General features: G+C 36.1%; 2 protein-coding genes across 2 annotated transcripts in view; both read right to left on the bottom strand.

Moving 5' to 3' along the window:
• PYROXD1 (pyridine nucleotide-disulphide oxidoreductase domain 1) overlaps positions 1-1,497 on the bottom strand; it is a 28,993-nt gene extending 27,496 nt beyond the window's left edge. Inside the window, exon 1 of the mRNA XM_003926561.4 lies at positions 1,308-1,497. Coding sequence (XP_003926610.3) covers positions 1,308-1,391 — 84 coding nt within the window. The 5' untranslated portion in view covers positions 1,392-1,497. The remainder of the gene's footprint in view (positions 1-1,307) is intronic.
• Positions 1,498-11,932: 10,435 nt separating this feature from the next.
• Positions 11,933-17,008, bottom strand: IAPP (islet amyloid polypeptide). The gene is made up of 2 exons (XM_003926557.3): positions 16,929-17,008; positions 11,933-12,122 (listed from the first exon to the last, which is right to left on the bottom strand). Exons 1-2 carry the CDS (start codon positions 17,006-17,008, stop codon positions 11,933-11,935), a joined length of 270 nt encoding a protein of 89 aa, XP_003926606.1.
• Positions 17,009-20,662: the final 3,654 nt, after the last annotated feature.

Raw genomic sequence — 20,662 nt, 5'->3', positions numbered from 1 at the left:
TGATGATCCACGCTTTTCCACTGAAGATTACATTGTTAGCCTCCCTTTGGAATGTATTTCTTTTCTTGAATACTTGGTGAACTTTTATTCTTTGATAACAAGATTTTAAAAATAACTTTGATTAAAAAAATACCTCTTCTCTAATTCACTCCCTACCTAACTCCACAGGTACCCCTAAGATAACCAATCATGTTTCTAGCATAGACATAAAAAAATTGTCTCTTCCACTAGGTTGTGAGTGCCTCGTATAGTATTTCATGGTGTTCATAGTTTAACACTCAGCACTTAATACTGTGCCTGGATCATAAGCGTGCTTAACTTAGTGAGTAAACAGAAAATTCGCATCCAATGTTGAAAACACTTGAATTTCTTGCACTATTTCCTAAGACTTCAGTGATTGCTCACCTTTAGTTTACATCAACAAAATAATCCAGAACTTTTTGGAATACACACATGTATATGAATATATATGGTCCGGCTATTCAGTATAATCAGAAAAGCAATCCCTGTATGCACTTAATTCCTTGCTGATTGTTTTACAAAACATTACTAGAAATAAAGTATCTTCTATCGTGGGAGTTCAAAGTATAGAAAACTTATCTACGGGATTCTTTATTAATTAGTTAAGATGCACTGAAGACTCGGCAGCTATCTGGAAAGTAAAGGGGCTGAGGGCGGCGCGCGCTGCCTCAGGCCTGCAATCCCAGCACTCTGGTAGGCGGAGGTGGGCGGATTACTTGAGCCCGGGAGTTCCAGACCAGCCTGGCCAACATGGTGAAACCCCGTCTCTGCTAAAAACACAAAACTCAGCCGGGCGTGGTGGCCGGCGCCTGTAATCCCAGCTACTCGGGAGGCTGAGGAAAGAGAACCGCTTGGACCCGGGAGGGACCCAAGATCAAACCACTGCATTCTAGCCTGGGCAACAGAGTGTGACTCCGTCTCAAAGAAAAAGAAAAAAAAAAAAAGAAGAAAGAAAGAAAAGAAAGAAAGGGGGCTGAATTTGCTATTTGCTGTCTAAATGCAAAATCCTCTTCTCTGCTCTGACATTATTAGGATCAGAGCACGGATCAGCCAGCTTTGGTTTCTCGGCTATAATTTGACTCCCACTTCTCTCTGAGCCTGAGAGAAAACTAGCGCGGTACTAAGAACATCATCTGAGGACCATCAAACAGTTCCTAAAATCCGGGAGCAAAAAGGGCGGAAAACGGCGCGGCGAAAGAGGAACCCGGAAGAAGAAAAAGGGAGCGGGCGGGAGGAAGGCCTCCAGCGCTACAGCCTTCGGTGGAGCCGCCTGAGCACCGCCCTACCTGCTCCGCACAAGTGACGCCCGCGATGCCGCCGCCGACCACCACGAACTTCCCTAAAGTCGGGGAAGGGCGCGCTGCTTCCATGCTGTCGGACTCCCAGTGGTTTACTCAATATCGCGGCGGAGCAGCGGGACTTTGGGCTCCAGGAGAGGAAGCAGCCGGGAGGCGGTCACTTCCGGTGCTTCATCCGGGGAATCCGGCCTACGGGTGCCCGGAGGCTCACGCTTATATTCTGGAGGACCTGCCACCAGCTGCGCTTCGGAAGCTACGCGCCCTCTCGTAGTTTTCAGAGCGTTGTCTTACGATGACTACTCCTGAACGTAGTTATTCCGTGAAGGTTTGACAAAGAGAAGACAAAAATTTTTTTAAAAAAAAGTAAAGAAGGCCGGGCGCGGTGGCTCAAGCCTGTGATCCCAGCACTTTGGGAGGCCGAGGTGGGTGGATCACGAGGTCGAGAGATCGAGACCATCCTGGTCAACATGGTGAAACCCCGTCTCTACGAAAAATACAAAAAATTAGCTGGGCATGGTGGCACGTGCCTGTAATCCCAGCTACTCAGGAGGCTGAGGCAGGAGAATCGCTTGAACCCAGGAGGCGGACGTTGCGGTGAGCCGAGATCACGCCATTGCACTCCAGCCTGGGTAACGAGCGAAACTCCATCTCAAAAAAAAAAAAAAAAAAAAGTAAAGAAGATGGGCTGTCCAAAGAAGTTTGATAAATGCCTTCTCTAAACAAAGACCAGTGTTCTCACGGGACAAAGCATTCATAAAATAAATGAATTGGTATGAAGTTCTCATTATTTGTTTCTGCGAGAAATTATGTCCTTATTGGTAGAAGGAGCCTTTGGGAACATCCTGACCCCACTCCTGTCATTTTTGTAGAAGAAACAAGAGTCTTCTGAAAACCACTTGATTGCCACGTTCGCCTAACGGTCCAAGATTTTTTGTTTGTGGAAGCACAAAAATTCTTCATGACAGGGCAAAACAATACTACACTGAATTGTTCTCTAAGAAGTTATCCTTTTCATTTACAACTTTGACCTCAGCTAAAGTTTCCAGTAATAGTGTACCGTTGCTTTCCATTTTGTCAAAACAAATGCGTATTTCTTACATTTCCAATCAATAGCAGCATGTGTGAGGGTTGAATGAAATATTCCCAGTCTCAGTTTTACTGTAAATTTTTTTTGTGTGCTGGTCAATTGTTTTTGAAAAATTGCTAAATTATTTTTAACTGTTTGTACTATATTATTTACTATTCATATTATTTTATTATTTACTATTACCTTTGCTGTCTCATATAACTTTCCCTTGGAGTTTTTTGTAATGGTAAGGTATTATTTCTCAAATGACTCACTCTAACACTGGTCCCTTTAACACCAGTGTCCCTTTAATTCTTTAAACACTGAGAATAACCATTGTTTATGAACAGGAAAGCCCACCGTGTATCTAAATTACAGATATTTACTGATACCTATAAAAATCATTGTTCTTTGATTTACCAAGTTAAATGGTAAGCAGTTTAATAAATGCTTCTAATTCTTGTTACTAATATAGCAAGCAAACAAAGCATTCATTTCTAGGAGGAGGAAATATATTCCTTTATCCCATTTAGATCTAATCTTGCTTCAACTTATTTTCACAATATCTCACTCAAACTGTTTTCCATTCAGGCTACAGTACACTTGGCAGATCCCAGGATATGCCATTTTCTTTCTGAGCATTTGTACATATCTTTTTCCCAACTACTTTTCCCTAGGTAACTCATCAACCTTTGGCTTCATGAAGCCATTGCTTCCCCTAAGATACTTTATCTAACATTCTCAAGACAGCTAGGTGTCCTCTCTGTGTATTTCTCTAGCACCTTGTCATCCTCTAAACTTAGACTTATCCCACTTTATTGTAACTTCTTACTGCCTGACCCCACCATCACCATAAACTCCTTACTTAATCTCAGGGATTATGTTTTGTCTCTGGTTGTATCTCCAATATTTGGTAGGTAGTATATATTCAACAAAAATATGCAAAACGAAATAGGAAGTTGGTGGAGCATGAAACTGCCCTGAAGTCCTTCTAAAGACTTTTAGATTCATTGTCCAGGATCAAGATCCTCCTGTATATTGTGACAGGGGTTTCCTCTTTTTGGAAGATGGATGGAAGACTAGAGTGGAATTTAAGCTCCCAGGGAAAAATGGAAGGAGATAATTGTCTATGGGAAGGGAAGCAAAGTAGTAGGAGGCATCTTAAATGTGAGAGGTAATGCCTCCACACTCTCCTTTCTTCCTCCCCTTTTGAAGGCTGGCTTTTTGTCAAGGTGATATAGGTTTAAAACATAGCTGCCTGATATACCAGCATGAATATCCAACTTTTAGAAATGTCTAAGGGTTAAAGAACTTTCAGGGAAGAGCACTAAGAAGAGACTAGCAGTGCATCTCACCTTAATGTTGATTAAATCAGATATTACTGGATGTAGGGTGGGTTAAAAATAAGATACAGGTAATTTGAAGCATGTTATCCATAGAGAGGGCAGCAATAGCTACAGGTTAGGAGAAAGGGCAATTGCAAACTAAACTGGTCACCTAGACGTAACGGAGGCCTAATGCCAAGAAGCAGCAGAGGAACAGAAAAGACAGAACTTCAGCTCCCTTTTAGCTCTGGTCAGCAAGGTTAGGAGTGAAGAGCACATCAACCTGGTGACTGTTTCTGAGGAGTCAAAGAAAATGCCAGTGTGTTGCTAAATATTATGGTGTATGCTTATAGGTGGAAAAGAATACCAGGACTGGAGTTGGCAAAGAAAGTTTCCAAGAAGAGGTCGAATTTATATTGAACCTCAAAGTCCCATAGCATTTGGATAGATTCAAAAGAAGATGTGACAAATCATGTAGGAAATATCCCAAGAACCAAAGGCTTAGCAGCAAAAATGAGCATGGGAAATACAGGCGATGGTAAAAGGGAAGAAAGAAAGAAAAGTGGTTGGAGAGTTCAAGATTCCTCTGGAAAAACTGAAGGAGATAAAGCTATCTTCTTCTATTTATTTCCATAATATTTTTACATCTGATTCCCATACACACCTAATCTCTTGGCCATTCCCAACTTTTAAACTATCATCAAAATCTAGTTTTCCGTTCTTCTTCAAGTTGATATTAGAAATATCTAGAATAGGAGTATTTGGGTTAATTTTGAACTGCAAAAATTGGGAATGAACAATGACATTTCAAGGAGTAGCTAATGATTAATAGCTTTTGAGTCAGATGACCTAGGTTCAAATGTGGCACCAGCATTTCTTTACTGTGTGACCATTCAGTGAGTTACATACCTCATTGGAGCCTGGTTTCCTCATTGGCAATATGGGTATACGACATACTTTGAGTAATCGGAGTCCTCCTGTGTTTGATTTTATATGTAATATCCCAAATTACTAGTCTTACATAGTGGGAGAAATAGGGAAAAGGGTATCTATTTAATCTTCTCAGAGATAGAACACATTGCATTTTATATGATTTTTGTGTGCTACTAAATATTCTTAATTTTTTTTCAACAATTAAAAAATATAAAAACTAGTGTTAGTTCACAGGTCATACAAACATAGATCATGAGCCAAATTTGGCCTACAGGTGGTAGTTTGCTAATCCCCTGTTCTAGACCATCACTACTAGTAGTAGAAACTCCCTTATCTCTTTAAGTTTTTATATATGACTGGTATGGTTTGGCTGTGTCCCCATCCAAATCTCATCTTGAATTATAGCTCCCATAATTCCCATGTGTTGTGGGAGGAACCTAGTGGGAGATAATTAATTCATGGGGACAGTTTCTGCCATGCTGTTCTCATGGTAGCGAATAAGTCTCACAAGATCTGATGGTTTTATAAGAGGTTTTCCCTTTCACTTGGCTCTCATTCTCGCTTGTCTGTCGCCATCTAAGACGTGCCTTTTACCTTTCGTCATGATCGTGAGGCCTCCCCAGCCACGTGTAACTGCAAGTTCATTAAACCTGTTTTATTAAATAAATTACGCAGCCTCAGGTATGTCTTTATCAGCAGTGTGAAAACAGGCTAATATCACGACTGTTCAATATTCTGTGCCTGAGGTTTCTAACATCTGCAGTTCTCAGTAATCTGATTGCTATTTCTTTTCTCTCAAAAGATTTGTCTCTTTCCATTGTTTTTGGAGCTAATCATTTGATATTAATCATGTACCTAAATTGAGAAACATTTTTCTCCAGACAGGAAGGATTTTTGTCTGCTTCTGCTATTATCCAGGGACAGCACTGACATGGAATTTTTTTCTCTAGACTTTTGCTCAGTGCAGACGTCTCATGTTTAGCTTCCCTTTGTTGCCTCTGGCCTAAGGTGTAGTATCTAAATACTAGTATGGCTTTTGTCTTCATCCTTCAGAGCAACCCAGGTGCAGGTCAGGTGTGGGGATGAGGATTTGAAGTTTTAGGATATTTTTAGACCTCTTCTACCTCAGTAGAGACCAATGGTGTGTTGTAAAAGTATGTTTTCTTTACAAAAGCTGTGTTCTTTAGTGGGAAAGTCTCACGAACTTTCCTCTGAACTATTGCTGGAAGCAAAGGCCAGTGTTCTATTTCTACAATTCTATTGATTATACTTGCATTTTAATGAAGTATATTTTTCATTATATTTTTCTAACCAGACCTAAAGTTTGTCAGTGTTTTAATTATTCTCCTAAACAGTTCAGGAAACTTCATGATTTAACTTCTTGATGTCCACTGAATCCACCTTCTACATAATGTTTGTCATTGAGTATATTAGTTCTGTATAGGTTTAATTTTTTATATTTTATTTTAAATTGGCTTTTAACAAATTATGCATGTATATATTGCATGCAAATAGTTTTATAAGATTTACAACAAAAAGAATAATCCCCTCTGTCACTTTTACCCGTTTCCAAATTCCTCTCTTTTAAGGCAGTTTTCAATATTTTTCAGTTTCTTCTGGTATTGCCTCTTTTTAAAAGAAAATCTAAGTAACAGCCAAGAGATAAGGAGGATAATGGAAAAGTCTCACCTCCTAGAATTAAAATATTTTGCAAGTCTTCATATTGAAAGAGCTTATAGAATGTTAAAAAGAGAAATATTGGTACACATATACAAATACTACAAAAGATGTAATTTCTTTTTTTTTTTAAAGACAAGGTTTCACCATGTTGGTCAGGCTGGTCTTGAACACGCGACCTCAGGTGATCTGCCCGTTTTGGCCTCCAAAGTGGATTACAGGTGTGAGCCACCACGCCTGGCCAAAAGATGTGATTTTTTAAATCTACGATGAAAGATGTAACTTTAAAAAAAGCTTTCTTAAGTGACATATTTTGCCACATATGTATTCCTCCTTTTGAAAACATCTCAATATAGTCCTTATAATTTTGATGAAATCAGTATTCAATGTTTATATAATTATGACTATGTAAATATTATTCATAGCTGATTCACATATTGTGGTATAATTATATTTCTTACACAACTTTTTATTTTCCTTGTAATGCCTTGCTTTTTCTCTTTGCTTAGTTTTCTTTGTTTTTATTACTAATTTTTTCCCAAATCTGCCAGAGAAAGCGAAGTCATATCAGGAATATAGAAAAAGAATACACTGAGTGCGACTGTGCTACTTATTGCATTTATGGAGCTTACATCAGAAGGTTCAAACACTCAGCAGTCTCAATCACTATGTTCAAACATTTAACTTTCCAGCTTAATGCTTTCAATAAATATTAGTTCTGATTTTTCCTTGGAAATTTCCTTTTGGGAGCCATTTATCCTCTCGATCCAATTAAGCTGTTGGTCCCCATTTTGGCTGCACGGTAATTTCTTTTCATTCTCATTTCAGAAATTTTATTTATTTAAGTAAGATCCCTTGTTTCCTGAACTCAATGACTTATTTTTTTCTTGGTTGACACCTTCATTCGTGATGAGTATGCCCAGTGCAGAATAAAAATGTGGGGCCCTTTGTTCAAAACTTCTGTGTTAATCAGTAGTGGGATCGCTCTTGTGAATAGTCAGTGCCCTTTAGCCTGTCCAATGCTCTGTTTCTTAAAAAAAAACAAAAACAAAAACAAAAGCTAAGCAAGAACAGTCTGCAGACAATTAAATTAAGCAAGACACCCACAGCAAGCATGAGCAGGTGACACATACCCATGAAGCTAGCTCTGTTCTCAAGTTTGGGGAATTATAACGTAAAAAAAAATAATCCTCCTAATGATATAATGTTTATACTTAAGGAACAAATAATAGAACTATAAACATGTCCTGTAGAGTTATTTTGGGAGAGTGAGTGATTTATTATCTTGTGTGTGTGTGTGTGTGTGTGTGTGTGTGTGTGTGTGTGTATGCACATGCACGCCTGAGATTCTATATCCAAAGGTCCATTATTTCCCTTTCCTGATTTTATTGTAACTGACAGAAAATGAGGTCTGATCTTCCTTCCTAGCATTGCTTGACAGATTAGCCAATATTTTCAAAGTAAAATGAGCTCGTAGGCTCAGAAAACAATACATTTGAGAACACAGCCATCTGAATAGAAAAATAACAGATTAGGTTACAGCTACAAACAGAATCAGAATATTAGAACAGTTAAAAAAATTTAAAGCAATAAACATAATGAAAAGAAAAATAATTATTAACAATATGAGACAAGAACAATAAATCACTAAAAAGGAGAGGCTATTATGTATAAAAAATAATTGCATAATGAACACAGCAGATGGGATGAGTAGCAGAAAGGATAAAGCTTGAGGAATGAGGTATTGAAAGAGAATATCAGATAGAGAAAATCCTCCAGAAGGAAGAACCAAGGACAAAAAGTAGAAAAATATGAAAGAGGAGCCAAGAGATGAGGAGGATAATGGAAAAGTGCTAACTTCCTAGAATTAAAATATTTTGCAAGTCTTCGTATTGAAAGAGCTTATAGAATGTTAAAAAAAATTGATAAACACATGCACAAGTGCTATAGTGAAATTCAAGACTGACAAAGACAAGAAAATATTATAAAAACTTCCCAAGAGAATGAAAAATTCACATGCAAAAGGACAAGAAAAAATCAATCTCAGTTTCCTTAATTGCAACACTGGGGTCAAGAATAAATGAAGCAATATTTTTAAATTTTGCAGGAAAAGATACTAAATTTAACGTGAGCCAAATTGTTCTTAGAAATAAGAGCATAATATAAAAATAATATTCTCAGGCAGACAAGAACATGGATGGAGCTGAAATCCATTATCCTCAGAAAACTAATGCAGAAACAGAAAACCAAACACCACATATTCTCATTTACAGTGGGAGCTGAACGATGAGAATACAATGGACACAGGGAGAGGAACAACACACAGTGGGGCCTGTCGGGAATGGGAGGAAGGAGAGCTTCAGGATGAATAACTAATGCACGTGGGGCTTAATACCTAGGTGATGGATTGATAGGTGCAGCAAATCATCATGGCACATGTTTACCTATGTTACAAATCTGCTAGTCCTGCACATGTATCCTGGAATTTAAAATAAAATGAAATTAAAAAAAAAAATCAATCCAACTATTGTAGTCACTCCATTACAAATTACCCCTGGATATGACCACCTGATTACTTTGGATAGCCACTAATCTTTTATTCATTTAATCCAGCTAGAAAGTTACTGATAGAATGATCTGTAGACAATGGTTTTTGCATCTCAGTCTGCTGTTCAAAAATGTCAGTGGCATCCCATAGAAATAAATATCCTTGTCTACATCAACTCTGCTTCCAAGTTTATTCTCATTTTGGTGTCATTTTTTCTTAGATTATCCAGCTACACTGAAAATTGAACTCGTGCTCAAATACATGTGTGTCAATTTACTCAATGAACAAATTAACATGTTATCTTTGATTTACAAGAGACTAGTTAAAGCCGTCTTAATCACCAAAAAAACAAACAAACAAACAAACAAAAAAACCCTGAGAAAATTGACGCTCAGCCATTACTGAGGTTTTTCAACAGAATATTGGAGCCAAGGCCACACAAGAGTTAACTGTTTAAAAAAACAACAAACAAAAAAGCAGCAAGGAGGAGCCTCTGGTCCCAAGTGACTACAGTAATCTTAGAACCTGTTTCCAAGATTATAACCTGTTTTATGCAACCATCAGAGCCAAAGAAACTTAACCAAAGGACTAAAACTTACGTAAACAAAGATCCTTTTATTTACAACTCTGCTTCTCTGATGAACTAGAAACTCCAGCTTATACGTTTGAGGTGCTTTATTCATACTAGCTACTCAACATGTAATTTAAAAAAAATCTGATGATCTTATGGAAGCAACAATGAACGGTGGTGTTGGTGAATGCTAAGGTAAAAGTCCTTCATTTATTTGGGTTGCTGTGGGCTCTAATTCAGTCACTTTTACTTGGAAAATTATAAGGAGATTTAATGCTTAGTAATAAATATAAGATTCTCGAGTTTTCTAATTATCTTGTCTATACATTCCTGATAGCAATGACAGTTATGTTTAATGCAGGATTTGTTTCGTGCAGTAATAATAATATTGTTTATGCATGCACAGACACAAATTTGTATTTTGAGTTTTCAAATATGTAGTTACAAGTGGCTTGGAGCGTTAGAAGTACGTCTAAATGATTCTGGGTAATGTTCTCCTCCTGCCTTGTCATTGACCTGGAAAGTCCCTTTTTGTTTATCCAGTTCTTCCACGACCATCCTTCAAATTTTGATCAAGCCCCATGTTTTTCATATTTCTCTCTCTCTGGAAATCGTAGAACATTAGTTGTCCCTAACATACACATCTACACACTTAACACTCAACACTCACACATTTTAAAATTTAAAAATGAAAACATTATGTTTTCCAAGCCAAGTAACAGAAGAGTATATAAAAAAGTCAATTTTGTGCATAACTTTTTACATTTCTTGCTATACTCATGTAAAACATACATGATTTGTGTAATTATATACATATGCTCCCCATAACTTTTACTCACAAATATAGGATCATCATTATATACATATCTTGACTTGTTACTGTAATCATTTAACTATGAACTATGGACATCCCTCTAGGTCAGCATGTATATCTAAATCATGGTTAGTCCTTAATTGCTTGGATAACAACATCTATTTCTACAGAATGGATTTCCAAAAGTGAAATGACAGAAACATTGTATACCACAATATACAATCCCATCACTTCTCCAGTTATCATTTTGCTGTGCATGATAACTCTTTCAAAAAAAGTTTTTAATTTGCTATATGAAAAGACTAGGAGTACTGTGTTATTTTTCAATCGCATTTCCTTGAATTTGTTCACCAGAGAAAGTATAGCTTATTTAATAAATGATTTGACAATAATAATTAGATCTCCATTCAGCAAGAAAAGAGTGATATTCCTGCAAATGCCACCTTCAAAGGTGAAAAAGAGTAATCCATTAGGGATTTTAATTTTAAAATAAAAAGTAAAAAAATGAGAAAAATAATGTTAGGTTAAAGAAAAACTTCTTTAAAAAGACAAACAAGACCAAGAAACTATAATGGAAAAACATCGTAGGATCTAATTCTTTAATAGTACAAATTTACACAAAGGCAAAAGTAGCATAAATAAGTTTTTTTTTTTAAATAGAGAACATGTTTGAAACATATATGAGAGGTAAGCTTTATAACTATAATGTAAAACGGAGAACTACAAATGGAAAAGAAAAAGCAAACATGGGAAAAACGCATGAACTGGGGTTTATAAAAGAGGAAATGCAAATAAACAAAAGTTATTGTAATCGTTTTATAAAAGATGCCAAATATCACCATTTTATGATGTAAGTGTTTGCAAGACAGAAAAAGAATTGGAAAATGTTGGTGGAGGGATTTAGAAGGTGGGGGACAAAAAAGTAGTATCGTCACTCTTCCACACGCTCCTGCACCACATTTTACAAACTTTATCATCATTTTAACTATAAATGTATTTGTATTTCAGATTTTTAAAAGGCTATCTTTCACAAGTTTACATTCTTTTCCTTTTTTGTGGACATTAAACACAGTTTAAGGTCTATATGACAATGTTTGTTGAATAAAATAAAGTATGCAACAGTAATTTAGAAATTCAAATCTATGTAAGTTTATTTAAGTTTGACACTACAAATATCTTTCCGTGATTTAAAATTTTCTATAAAATTCTAGTAATAAATAGTTTGGTAATGTGAACATAGCTTACCAACATTTTTGTCTTATAGATTATATATTTTTGATAGTAACTCTCTGTGATTCAATTTATTTTTATAAGAATATGACATGGTGATCTAGTGTAACAATATACATTTATTTGCATTTTAAAATGAAAAGAAACAGTATGTAGCCAGGCATGGTAGCTCATTCCTGCAATCTCAGAACTTTGGGAGGCTGAGGCGGGCAGGTCACCTGAAGTCATGAGTTTGAGACCAGCCTGACCAACATAGTGAAACCCTGTTTCTACTAAAAATAAAAAATTAGCTGGGTACGTATAAAACAATCTTTTGACAATGTATATGTCCTGGCAATAAACGTAGGATACACAGACCATATATTCACAGTGGAAATGAAAAAGCCACTGGTAAATTATACAGGAAATCACTAGAACATAAAGCAATAACTGTAGAGGCACATTGTCCTCTAAAGGGGCAAGTAATTCGGTGGCTCTCTCTTTAAAACCTCTGCTGCATTCCTCTTGCCATAGGTATTGGATCCCACGTTGGTAGGTGAGAGAATGGCACCAAAGTTGTTGCCGGAACGACCTAAAAAATCTGCCAGGCGATGCATTGAACATGTGGCGGTGTTGCATTTCCGTGTTTCCACCTGATGACTGGTAACAAGAAAAAATGTGAAAAGTTAGAGCCTTAGAATTTTAGTTGGATCCAGCCATGTGACATCAAACGTCTTATACTGATGAAAAATAAAGACACACTTTTCAAATAAGTAATTCAGTGTTTCGGTTTGCAAACACCTAGATGACTGAGAGATTTTTTTTTTTTTTTGACACCTTGAAACGACAGCTGGAAATCATATAACATTTTTCATTACAGTCAATGTTGCATTTCTCAGTAGAAAGTCTTCCTTTGGAAATTCAGAATACATTGCATATAATCAGTATAACAGTGTCTTTGTCTTACATTTTAAAAAATCTTGAGGAATTTATGTTTTAATATATAAAAAGAATTTAGAAATGTAAAATTTATATAAATAGAAATTTAAAAATAATTATTTTTACATCTTTCCAATAAATAAAGCAGTATCACTTAATCTTTAAGTTCCCTGAGATAATTGAATCAGGAGTGTTAAGCAAGAAATGTCAGAAGCGAATTCTGCAATATGCAGCACATGGATGAAGCTTCAGGACATTAGGTTAAGTGAAAGAAGCCAGAAACAGAAAGACAGATACGACTTGCTTCCATGTATATAAAGTATTTAAAATAGTTGAGTTCATGAATCAAAGAACGGAATAGTGGTTATTAGGGGAAGGGGAGAGGAGGAAACAGGGAGTTACTAACTAATGGGTGTAAAGCTTCAGTCAAGCAGGGTGTCTAAGCTCTAGAGATTTGCTGCACAGCATTGTACACATAATCCAGGATAAAACATTGCGTGCTTAAAAATTTGTTAAAAGGGTAGATCTTCTGCTTTGCTCTTACCACAGTAAAATGAAATATAATAAAATAAAAAAGCGATAATGTCAAAAAAAGAGAATGTCATAAAATCTCAAAGAGAATCAAATTTATCACCTGCTCAAGTACTCTACTGCAATGTGAGAGTTTTCTTACTTTTAGCATAAATACATTTTCCTGCTTGGATCTTATGCTTTCAACAATTTTAATGATAAGACTAGGCTAAGTGTTAAAAAGCAAAAGACTTTTTATGTCAATGGTATTAATAGTCACCATAATTTTCTAGCCACCTGGAAGAAGTGCATAACAATATTTATAAACTCAGAAATCATAACCATGAATTAAATGATTCCATTGTTTTCAACTTAGGTTTTAATTTAAAACATTTGTTTGTATACTGTCTCCGTATTTTTGACTGCCTTTTGTTTCAATGTGCTTTCGAAATGATAGTGGAAATGGATGCAGAATAATAACATTGCTTCTTTGGTGATTATTAGGAAAGTTAGAGAAATGTTTTAGTTTTCAGCTCCATATAAATCAAAATATTGGTGCAACTTAGGGTAAGTGGAAAATGACATAGTTATAGGGCTAAAATCTCAAAATCCAGGAGCCGATGGATATGCGTAATTTGGGACTTAAACGCGTGGATTTATCTCATTGTGTTTACCTTGTATGGGGAGTATTTCATTATCTCTATCTCTAAGTAGAGATAGCCTAAGAGTAAATGTTTAATCATCTCATGTTAAACTCTTTTTTTTTATTTTTACTCTCATATTTCCTTCTAAATACAGAAAATTTCTTACAGCATCAGGTGAACTGAATATTTGTTGAATGTAAGTGAATGCTGACAAATTACTGGACAAATTATCTGGGCAAAGGAAACCACTTTGGAATATAATTATTTAATCTATATCAATCTCATTCACATTATCTGTTCAATTATTTATTTTTGAAGGTACAGTAAATACGACCAATGTACATTTCAAAAGAGGGACTTAATGCTTTAAGAATTGAACCAGTAATTTTGTATATTTGCATTGAATTCTAAAATACTAACCTTTCTTGAAAAACAGGAAAAATTGGAATTGGTCCAATTGGAAAAATTGGTCCAAACACCTCAAAAAAAGCAATAAAGAAAAATTATGGGTCGAATTGAGAAGGTTCAAAGGGAATATCTGTTTCAAGATATGATTAGCATGTGATTGAAGCAGAGTGTGAAATACTTTATATGCTAAATGCTGAGTGATATTTTGATAATTGGTTGGAAGGTCAGTAATAGAATTTTAAATTGTTATGAATAAAATGCTACCTTGTTTGAATTAGCTAGATGGACTATCATTCTATTTAGAAGAAACAGTAAGAGCATTTATGTTTGTAACATTATTGTGAAATTGCTTTCCTAAACAAGACCTTTCATCTAAATATACTATTCAGCATATACAAGAGTGCATCTAAATCAATCTTCAGGATGGAAAAAGATGTCTGAAATGGTTAATAAAAGGCACATCCCCAGTTTCAGGCATTTTTTCCCCTCACTGACTACCTGGGCAGGTAGCATACTAGCTAGTAACAACATTAAAGCTTTTGACCACCTACAGGCACATACACACATGGAAATTCTTGACTTTAAGAAGAGTTTAAACAAAGATGATAATAAGCCAAAGTGTAACTCTTAAATTGCCTCTGTTTTAAATGGTCTCTCCAGAGTTTCAAAAATGACTTTAAAGTGAGTCCCTTCTCTCAGCTCTTAACATTCATCTGTGGAAGCATGTGAGCTCTTTCAGGGAGGTTCTAGTGATTATATCTTGGAATCTATGTAATTTCGTTTTTAACTTTCCTTTGATTACCTGCCAGGCAGAAATTTACAAGGGAATGTAAAAAAATTGGTGAGAAAGTATGTGATCCTTTTGCCCTGTTTAATACTTTTATAAATTGAAAGAAATCTCAAATGAGATGACTAAATGTTATGAGGAAAATGACATTGAATACTAGTTTCTTTTTTTAAAAGAGTTTAAAATTTGAGACATTTCCCATAGATTTTCCTAGCTTTCTGTGAGATACATAGAATAGCACATGATTTAACATCTCAGCATGATAAATCATACTCCCTTTAACAAGTGTTCAAACATACTCATTTCAGGCAACACATTAAAAAGCAATCTGAAGAATGTTTTACAAGTTTTTCTAATAACAATTCAAAGTTAAAGATTGTGAGACTAACATCAAAATAATTGTATAATAAGTAATATTATATTACATATTGCTCTATTTCTAAGTGAAGTTCCTCTCATAATAATCAAATATCTATAAAGACATAAAGGTCTGGTTTCAGTGGCTCACTATTATAATCGCAGAATTTTGGGAGACTGAGGCAGGAGGATGGCTTGAGCCCTGGAGTTTGAGACCAGCCTGGGCAATATAAGGAGACCCTTTCTCTATAAAATAAAAATAAAACAATTAGCTGGGTATGGTGGCAGGTGCCTGTGGTCCCAGAGACTTGGGAGGCTGAGGTGGGAGGATCTCCTGAGCCCAGGAGGTCAAGGTTGCAGTGAGCCATATTTGTACCACTGTACCCCAGCAGCCTAGGTGACAGAGAGAGACCTTGTCTCAAAATAAAATTTAAAAAAGAGGGTAAAGGTGCTTAGTAAATTTCTATATCTATTGAAAGAAAATATCAAGATATAAATAGATATACTAGGTAATACTACTGATTTTCCTGTCATCATTCAGTTATTCTGCTTATCAGAAACTTCATGTCATTTTAAAAGTTATGTTTAGCCATAAATAAGCAAATAGAAAATTACAGTCAGTTCTGAGAAGAACATCCTGTAAACTAAATAAGCCCTGAAATGACAAAAACATCTGATGATGATTCTTGCTATTTATTATGCATAGGTGCTGTAGAAATCTTTGCATATTGCTATGGGTTTCCAGTGAAAACTTCCTCGAAGGAAAACAAAGACAAGATGATGGTCATTCTAATGAGAAGTGTTCTAATATGACAATGCACACTCGTTACAAAGGGAAACTTAATTCTCCTTGGTGTTAAAAAGTGTGTAAGTTCAGTCCCATAAGGCTCTATGGAGCAAAACTGATTTAGGCACAAAAAAATCCTCAGTATATTATTTATGACTTATGCATGGATTTGAACCCAATAACCCTTTAAATATAAATGAAGAATTACAGTTTTAAAGTTTCAGTTTGAAAATTGTAACTACTCTTAAGGGTTTTATGTGACACAGCTTTTAGACTTCCTTAATTACCATTTAAATGACATAAAACCTTTCATAATAAGCCTTCCCAGGAAATCCTGACATACATGCTAACTATTGAAAATAATTTTAAAAAGTATTAATTTAAATTTACAGCCACACTGAAGTAATATGAAGAATGACTTTTTATAATTATGTTTCACTAATGGAATAGCTAGCTAACAATATAGAATAAATCCTCAAACAGCAAATGATTTTTTAACTAATTATTTTAGGTTTCATTTGTTGCAAATATTAATTTGCTCCTGATTATTTCTATACATTTCCATTTCCACAATATGTAAAAGTTTTGAATATTTCCAGAGCCATTTGAGGAAAACAAAAAAAAAATCTATGTAAATATAAAAAAAAAATCCACTTGATGTAAGAATATATGCTTTAGTTAGGTTTCTCCAGTTTGTTTCAATATCAGGTTAGTATAGGATAAATTACTATCTTTTGATTTTTTTTTACGCTTCATGTTCTGGCTTTGCTCCTCTAAGTTCCAAGAGCATATTTCTTGACAAAACTGGAATTATTCATTCCTGTCTGTCAGAAATTCCGTCAAAGAGATTTATTAACCACTGGCATTATTCTTTAAAGAACACAGAATTCAAGGACCAATGGAACAGCTGAAGGTACTGTTCTTAAGCACGATATAGTCAGAAATCTAACGGCACAATGTCTGTTAGTTACGCCACAGTATTTAATTCTATTTTCCCCAACTTTACAAAATAAACAGAGTTTAAAATTACCAACCTTTCCATGGGTGTAGCTTTCAGAGAGTTTAATGCAACAGAGAGCACGACGAGAAATACTTGCAGCTTTAGGATGCACATTGCTTCTCAAATTTTCTGCAAAGAATAATCCAGCACTGAAATGAGATTTTCTACAGTTCTAATTGACGTAATTTTAAATTAGAGACTAGTTTGGTTTTTTTTGTTTGTTTGTTTGTTTTCTTTTTTTTTTTTTGAGATGGAGTTTCGCTCTTGTTACCCAGGCTGGAGTGCCATGGCGCGATCTCGGCTCACCGCAACCTCCGCCTCCTGGGTTCAGGCAATTCTCCTGCCTCAGCCTCCTGAGTAGCTGGGATTACAGGCACGCGCCACCATGCCCAGCTAATTTTTTGTATTTTTAGTAGAGACGGGGTTTCACCATGTTGACCAGGATGGTCTCGATCTCTTGAGCTCGTGATCCACCAGCCTTGGCCTCCCAAACTGCTGGGATTACAGGCTTGAGCCACCGTGCCCGGCCGAGACTAGTTTTTAAAGGAAATATATTTAATGTAATTTACAAAGATAAAAACTTTTATTGACATAGTCCCTTAATACTATACACTTTTCAAGTAATTTCAAAATTTTTACTTTCCCAATTTCCTCCTCTAAACATTCTGAACATTCATATTGTAATACATTCTCCCTTTAGCCTTTCTTTGAAATAAACCATGAATTTAACACCAAGTGTGCATTTCTCTAAATAAATCTTTCCCAGAAATAGAAAATTCTTTACCTTTTAATATTTCAATGTCAGCAATATCAGCAAATGCTTTTGATAGAAAAAAAGCTTCATGAATAGAGCCCAAACTTACATCCACTGGAATATTTACCCCCTCATTTGCTATCTAGTAATCCAGCTCTTATATACTTCTCACACCATTCTCAGCTCAGGCAGCTCAGAGAGCCTCTGTCATTAATTTCCAACCCTATGGATAGAAAGTACCTCACAGGCAGCAGAAGCAGATGGGTCATTATTACATTAACTCATCAGTAAATACTAATGTAGCAAATACAGAGTGTCTTTGTGGAGTTAATGGTGTGTTATGACAGAAGTTTGAATTTGCCATCTTTGTAGCACACGAATGAATTTTCAAGAATTAAGTGCATGTTACGGTAAGGAACTGATAGAAAAAAGTAAGGACAACAACAAATGTGCATATATGCAGAGAAGTCACAGACATTGAAGAGGTATACCTAAACCCATGTGACCTCAATGGCTGAATCCCATAAAGCTTCAGACATAAAAGGAGATATAAGGGCAGGGTGTATAAAAAGGGTAAAAGAGAAATCAAAAGTCATTTACAATGAGGTGAGGGGAGATTTAAAGGCATAAGAGTAGTGGAGACCCACTCTGTGGTGGGGATTATTGTAGGTACCAGAGATATGGCAGTGAACAAAACAAAATTAGAATGAAAAACTGCTACATAACCAAATAAATACAAAAATTCATTTGTCAGCACTTAAATAGAGATGCATAACTATATGTAGTCAAGTAGTTTTTGGATGATTTTTTTCCAGTCATTCTTATACAAAAATTTTACAATTATTTTGAAAGAACAGATTTGCTTCCCTTTAGCTACACGAGAAAATTATGGGGCTGGGTGCGGTGGCTCACACCTGTAATCCCAGCACTTTAGGAAGCAGAGGTAGGCAGATCATGAGGTCTGGAGTTCGAGACCAGCCTGGCTAACACGGTGAAACTCCGTTTCTACTAACGATACAAAAAACTAGCTGGGGATAGTGGCATAACCCTGTAATCCCAGCCAAGATTAAAAAAGAAGAAAAAGATGAATGAAGTGGCTCAGAGAGTACATTGCAGTTTGTCTTTTAAAATGACTTGGTTTTTAAAATTTTCTCCAAATTGCTTTTTTTTTTAATTTCTAAATTATATTTGTTATCTTAGTTATTAATGTAACAACTCAATGTCATGTAAAGCAAATCAAACAAATTTCAACTGTCAGTAAAAATGTGTATGCCTATGTAATCTTAAAAAAATTGAAGTTTTCTAACTAGGAACATAGTTTATTGATTTAATATATTTCTTAAAATCTTAGTAACATAGTTTGAAGGTGTTTGGTAGAGATTTTAGGAGGAAAGAAACAACTTTGTTTAGAATCCTTGTTCTAGGGCCGGGCGCGGTGGCTCAAGCCTGTAATCCCAGCACTTTGGGAGGCCGAGGCGGGTGGATCACGAGCTCAAGAGATCGAGACCATCCTGGTCAACATGGTGAAACCCCGCCTCTACTAAAAATACAAAAATTAGCTGGGCGTGGTGGCGCCTGCCTGTAATCCCAGCTCGGGAGGCTGAGGCAGGAGAATTGCTTGAACCCAGGAGGCGGAGGTTGCGGTGAGCCGAGATCGCGCCATTTGCACTCCAGCCTGGGTAACGAGCGAAACTCCGTCTCAAAAAAAAAAAAAAAAAATAGAATCCTTGTTCTAATTATTCAATGATTCTACAAATTTAATATTTCTGTGAAATTTACTGATGTTCCAAAAGAAAAATCAAAAGATTTGGATAGATAACGGATTTCCTGTAAAAAGACAATGTACTTAGCAAGGCAAATACGAGACAGGAGGCAGGACTAGACTCCAGAGGCAGAGCTTGAACACCAGACCTCAAATTGAGAACTAGCAAAAACAGGGCCAGTGGAAAGCAGCTTTCCATAAGACACGCCCCCTAGTGTGCCAAGTCAGTTTACCATGCCCGTAGCAACACCCAGGAGTTACTGCCTCTTTCCTTGGCAATGACGGGATGACCCAAAGTCACTACCACTTCCCTTGAAATTTCTGCATAAATCGCCCCTTAGTCTGCATGTAGTTAAAAGTGGGTATAAATACGACTGCAGACCCGCCCTAAGCCGCTACTCTCTGCATATGGGGTAGCCCTGCCCTGCAGGAGCAGTCACAGAGTTATAACTGCCAGAGTTGTAACACCACCTCTTCAGTAAAGCCTCTTTTTTTCTACCTCCAGCTTGCCCCTGAATTCCTTCATGAGCAAAGTCAAGAAACTTTGAGCGCTAAGCCCCACGTTGAGGCTCACCTGTCCTGCATCAAATACAGTGATGTAGAAAGGATACGAGGGACAGTGACCTTGAAGTTCAACAATAAGATTCGAACAATCTAGTTAGTGCTGAATCCAGGACCAAAGCTTCGCTTTCTGACTCATGATCTAGTGTTCATTTAAATAAAAATACTTACCTGTTACCTACATTGTTATTTATTTTATTTTCATAACCTTTTTTTTTCCTCGTGAATATGTTAAGGGTGCCAAACATAACATTCAAAATGGGTTCTCTCTTACCTTAATGTTATAAGCAAAATGTTCTACCTAATCTTGGCTAACTGTAATCTCCACCTCCCAGGTTCAAGCGATTCTCCTGCCTCAGCCTCTCAAGTAGCTGGGATTACAGGGGCATGTCCCCTCACACTTCGATATTTCCTTTCCTTCTTGTGAGCTTAGCCATAAAAATATGATTGTCTTAATTTATTTAAGTTCTAGTTGTCTTTTGGTGGGAGGACTCTTCAGGATAAAGTCATACTTAAGGGAATAAAAGCGTGTATGCACATTTTAAAGACTTCTGAGCTATATAGCCAAATTCCACTCTATATAGGCTGTAATAATCTATACTCCTCTAGAAATGTTTCAATGGCTCTGATCTTCTGAAAATTACCAACACAGGAAATTATAATAAAATAATATACATGGATCATAAAGAAA

The sequence above is a fragment of the Saimiri boliviensis genome, chromosome 7 (assembly GCF_048565385.1).
Source record: "Saimiri boliviensis isolate mSaiBol1 chromosome 7, mSaiBol1.pri, whole genome shotgun sequence".
NCBI classification, from domain to species: Eukaryota; Metazoa; Chordata; class Mammalia; order Primates; family Cebidae; genus Saimiri; species Saimiri boliviensis.
The sequence above is the reverse complement of the archived record's forward strand: the minus strand, read 5'-3'. Positions and strand labels throughout refer to the sequence as shown.

Bases quoted from the DNA above. Each gene is read 5' to 3' on its own strand.
- IAPP (XM_003926557.3), bottom strand. From the start codon at position 17,008: ATGTGCATCCTAAAGCTGCAAGTATTTCTCGTCGTGCTCTCTGTTGCA. The intron at 12,123-16,928 runs GTTGGTAATTTT...TCTTGTTACCAG, and splicing joins AAAGCTACACCCATGGAAAG to TCATCAGGTGGAAACACGGA.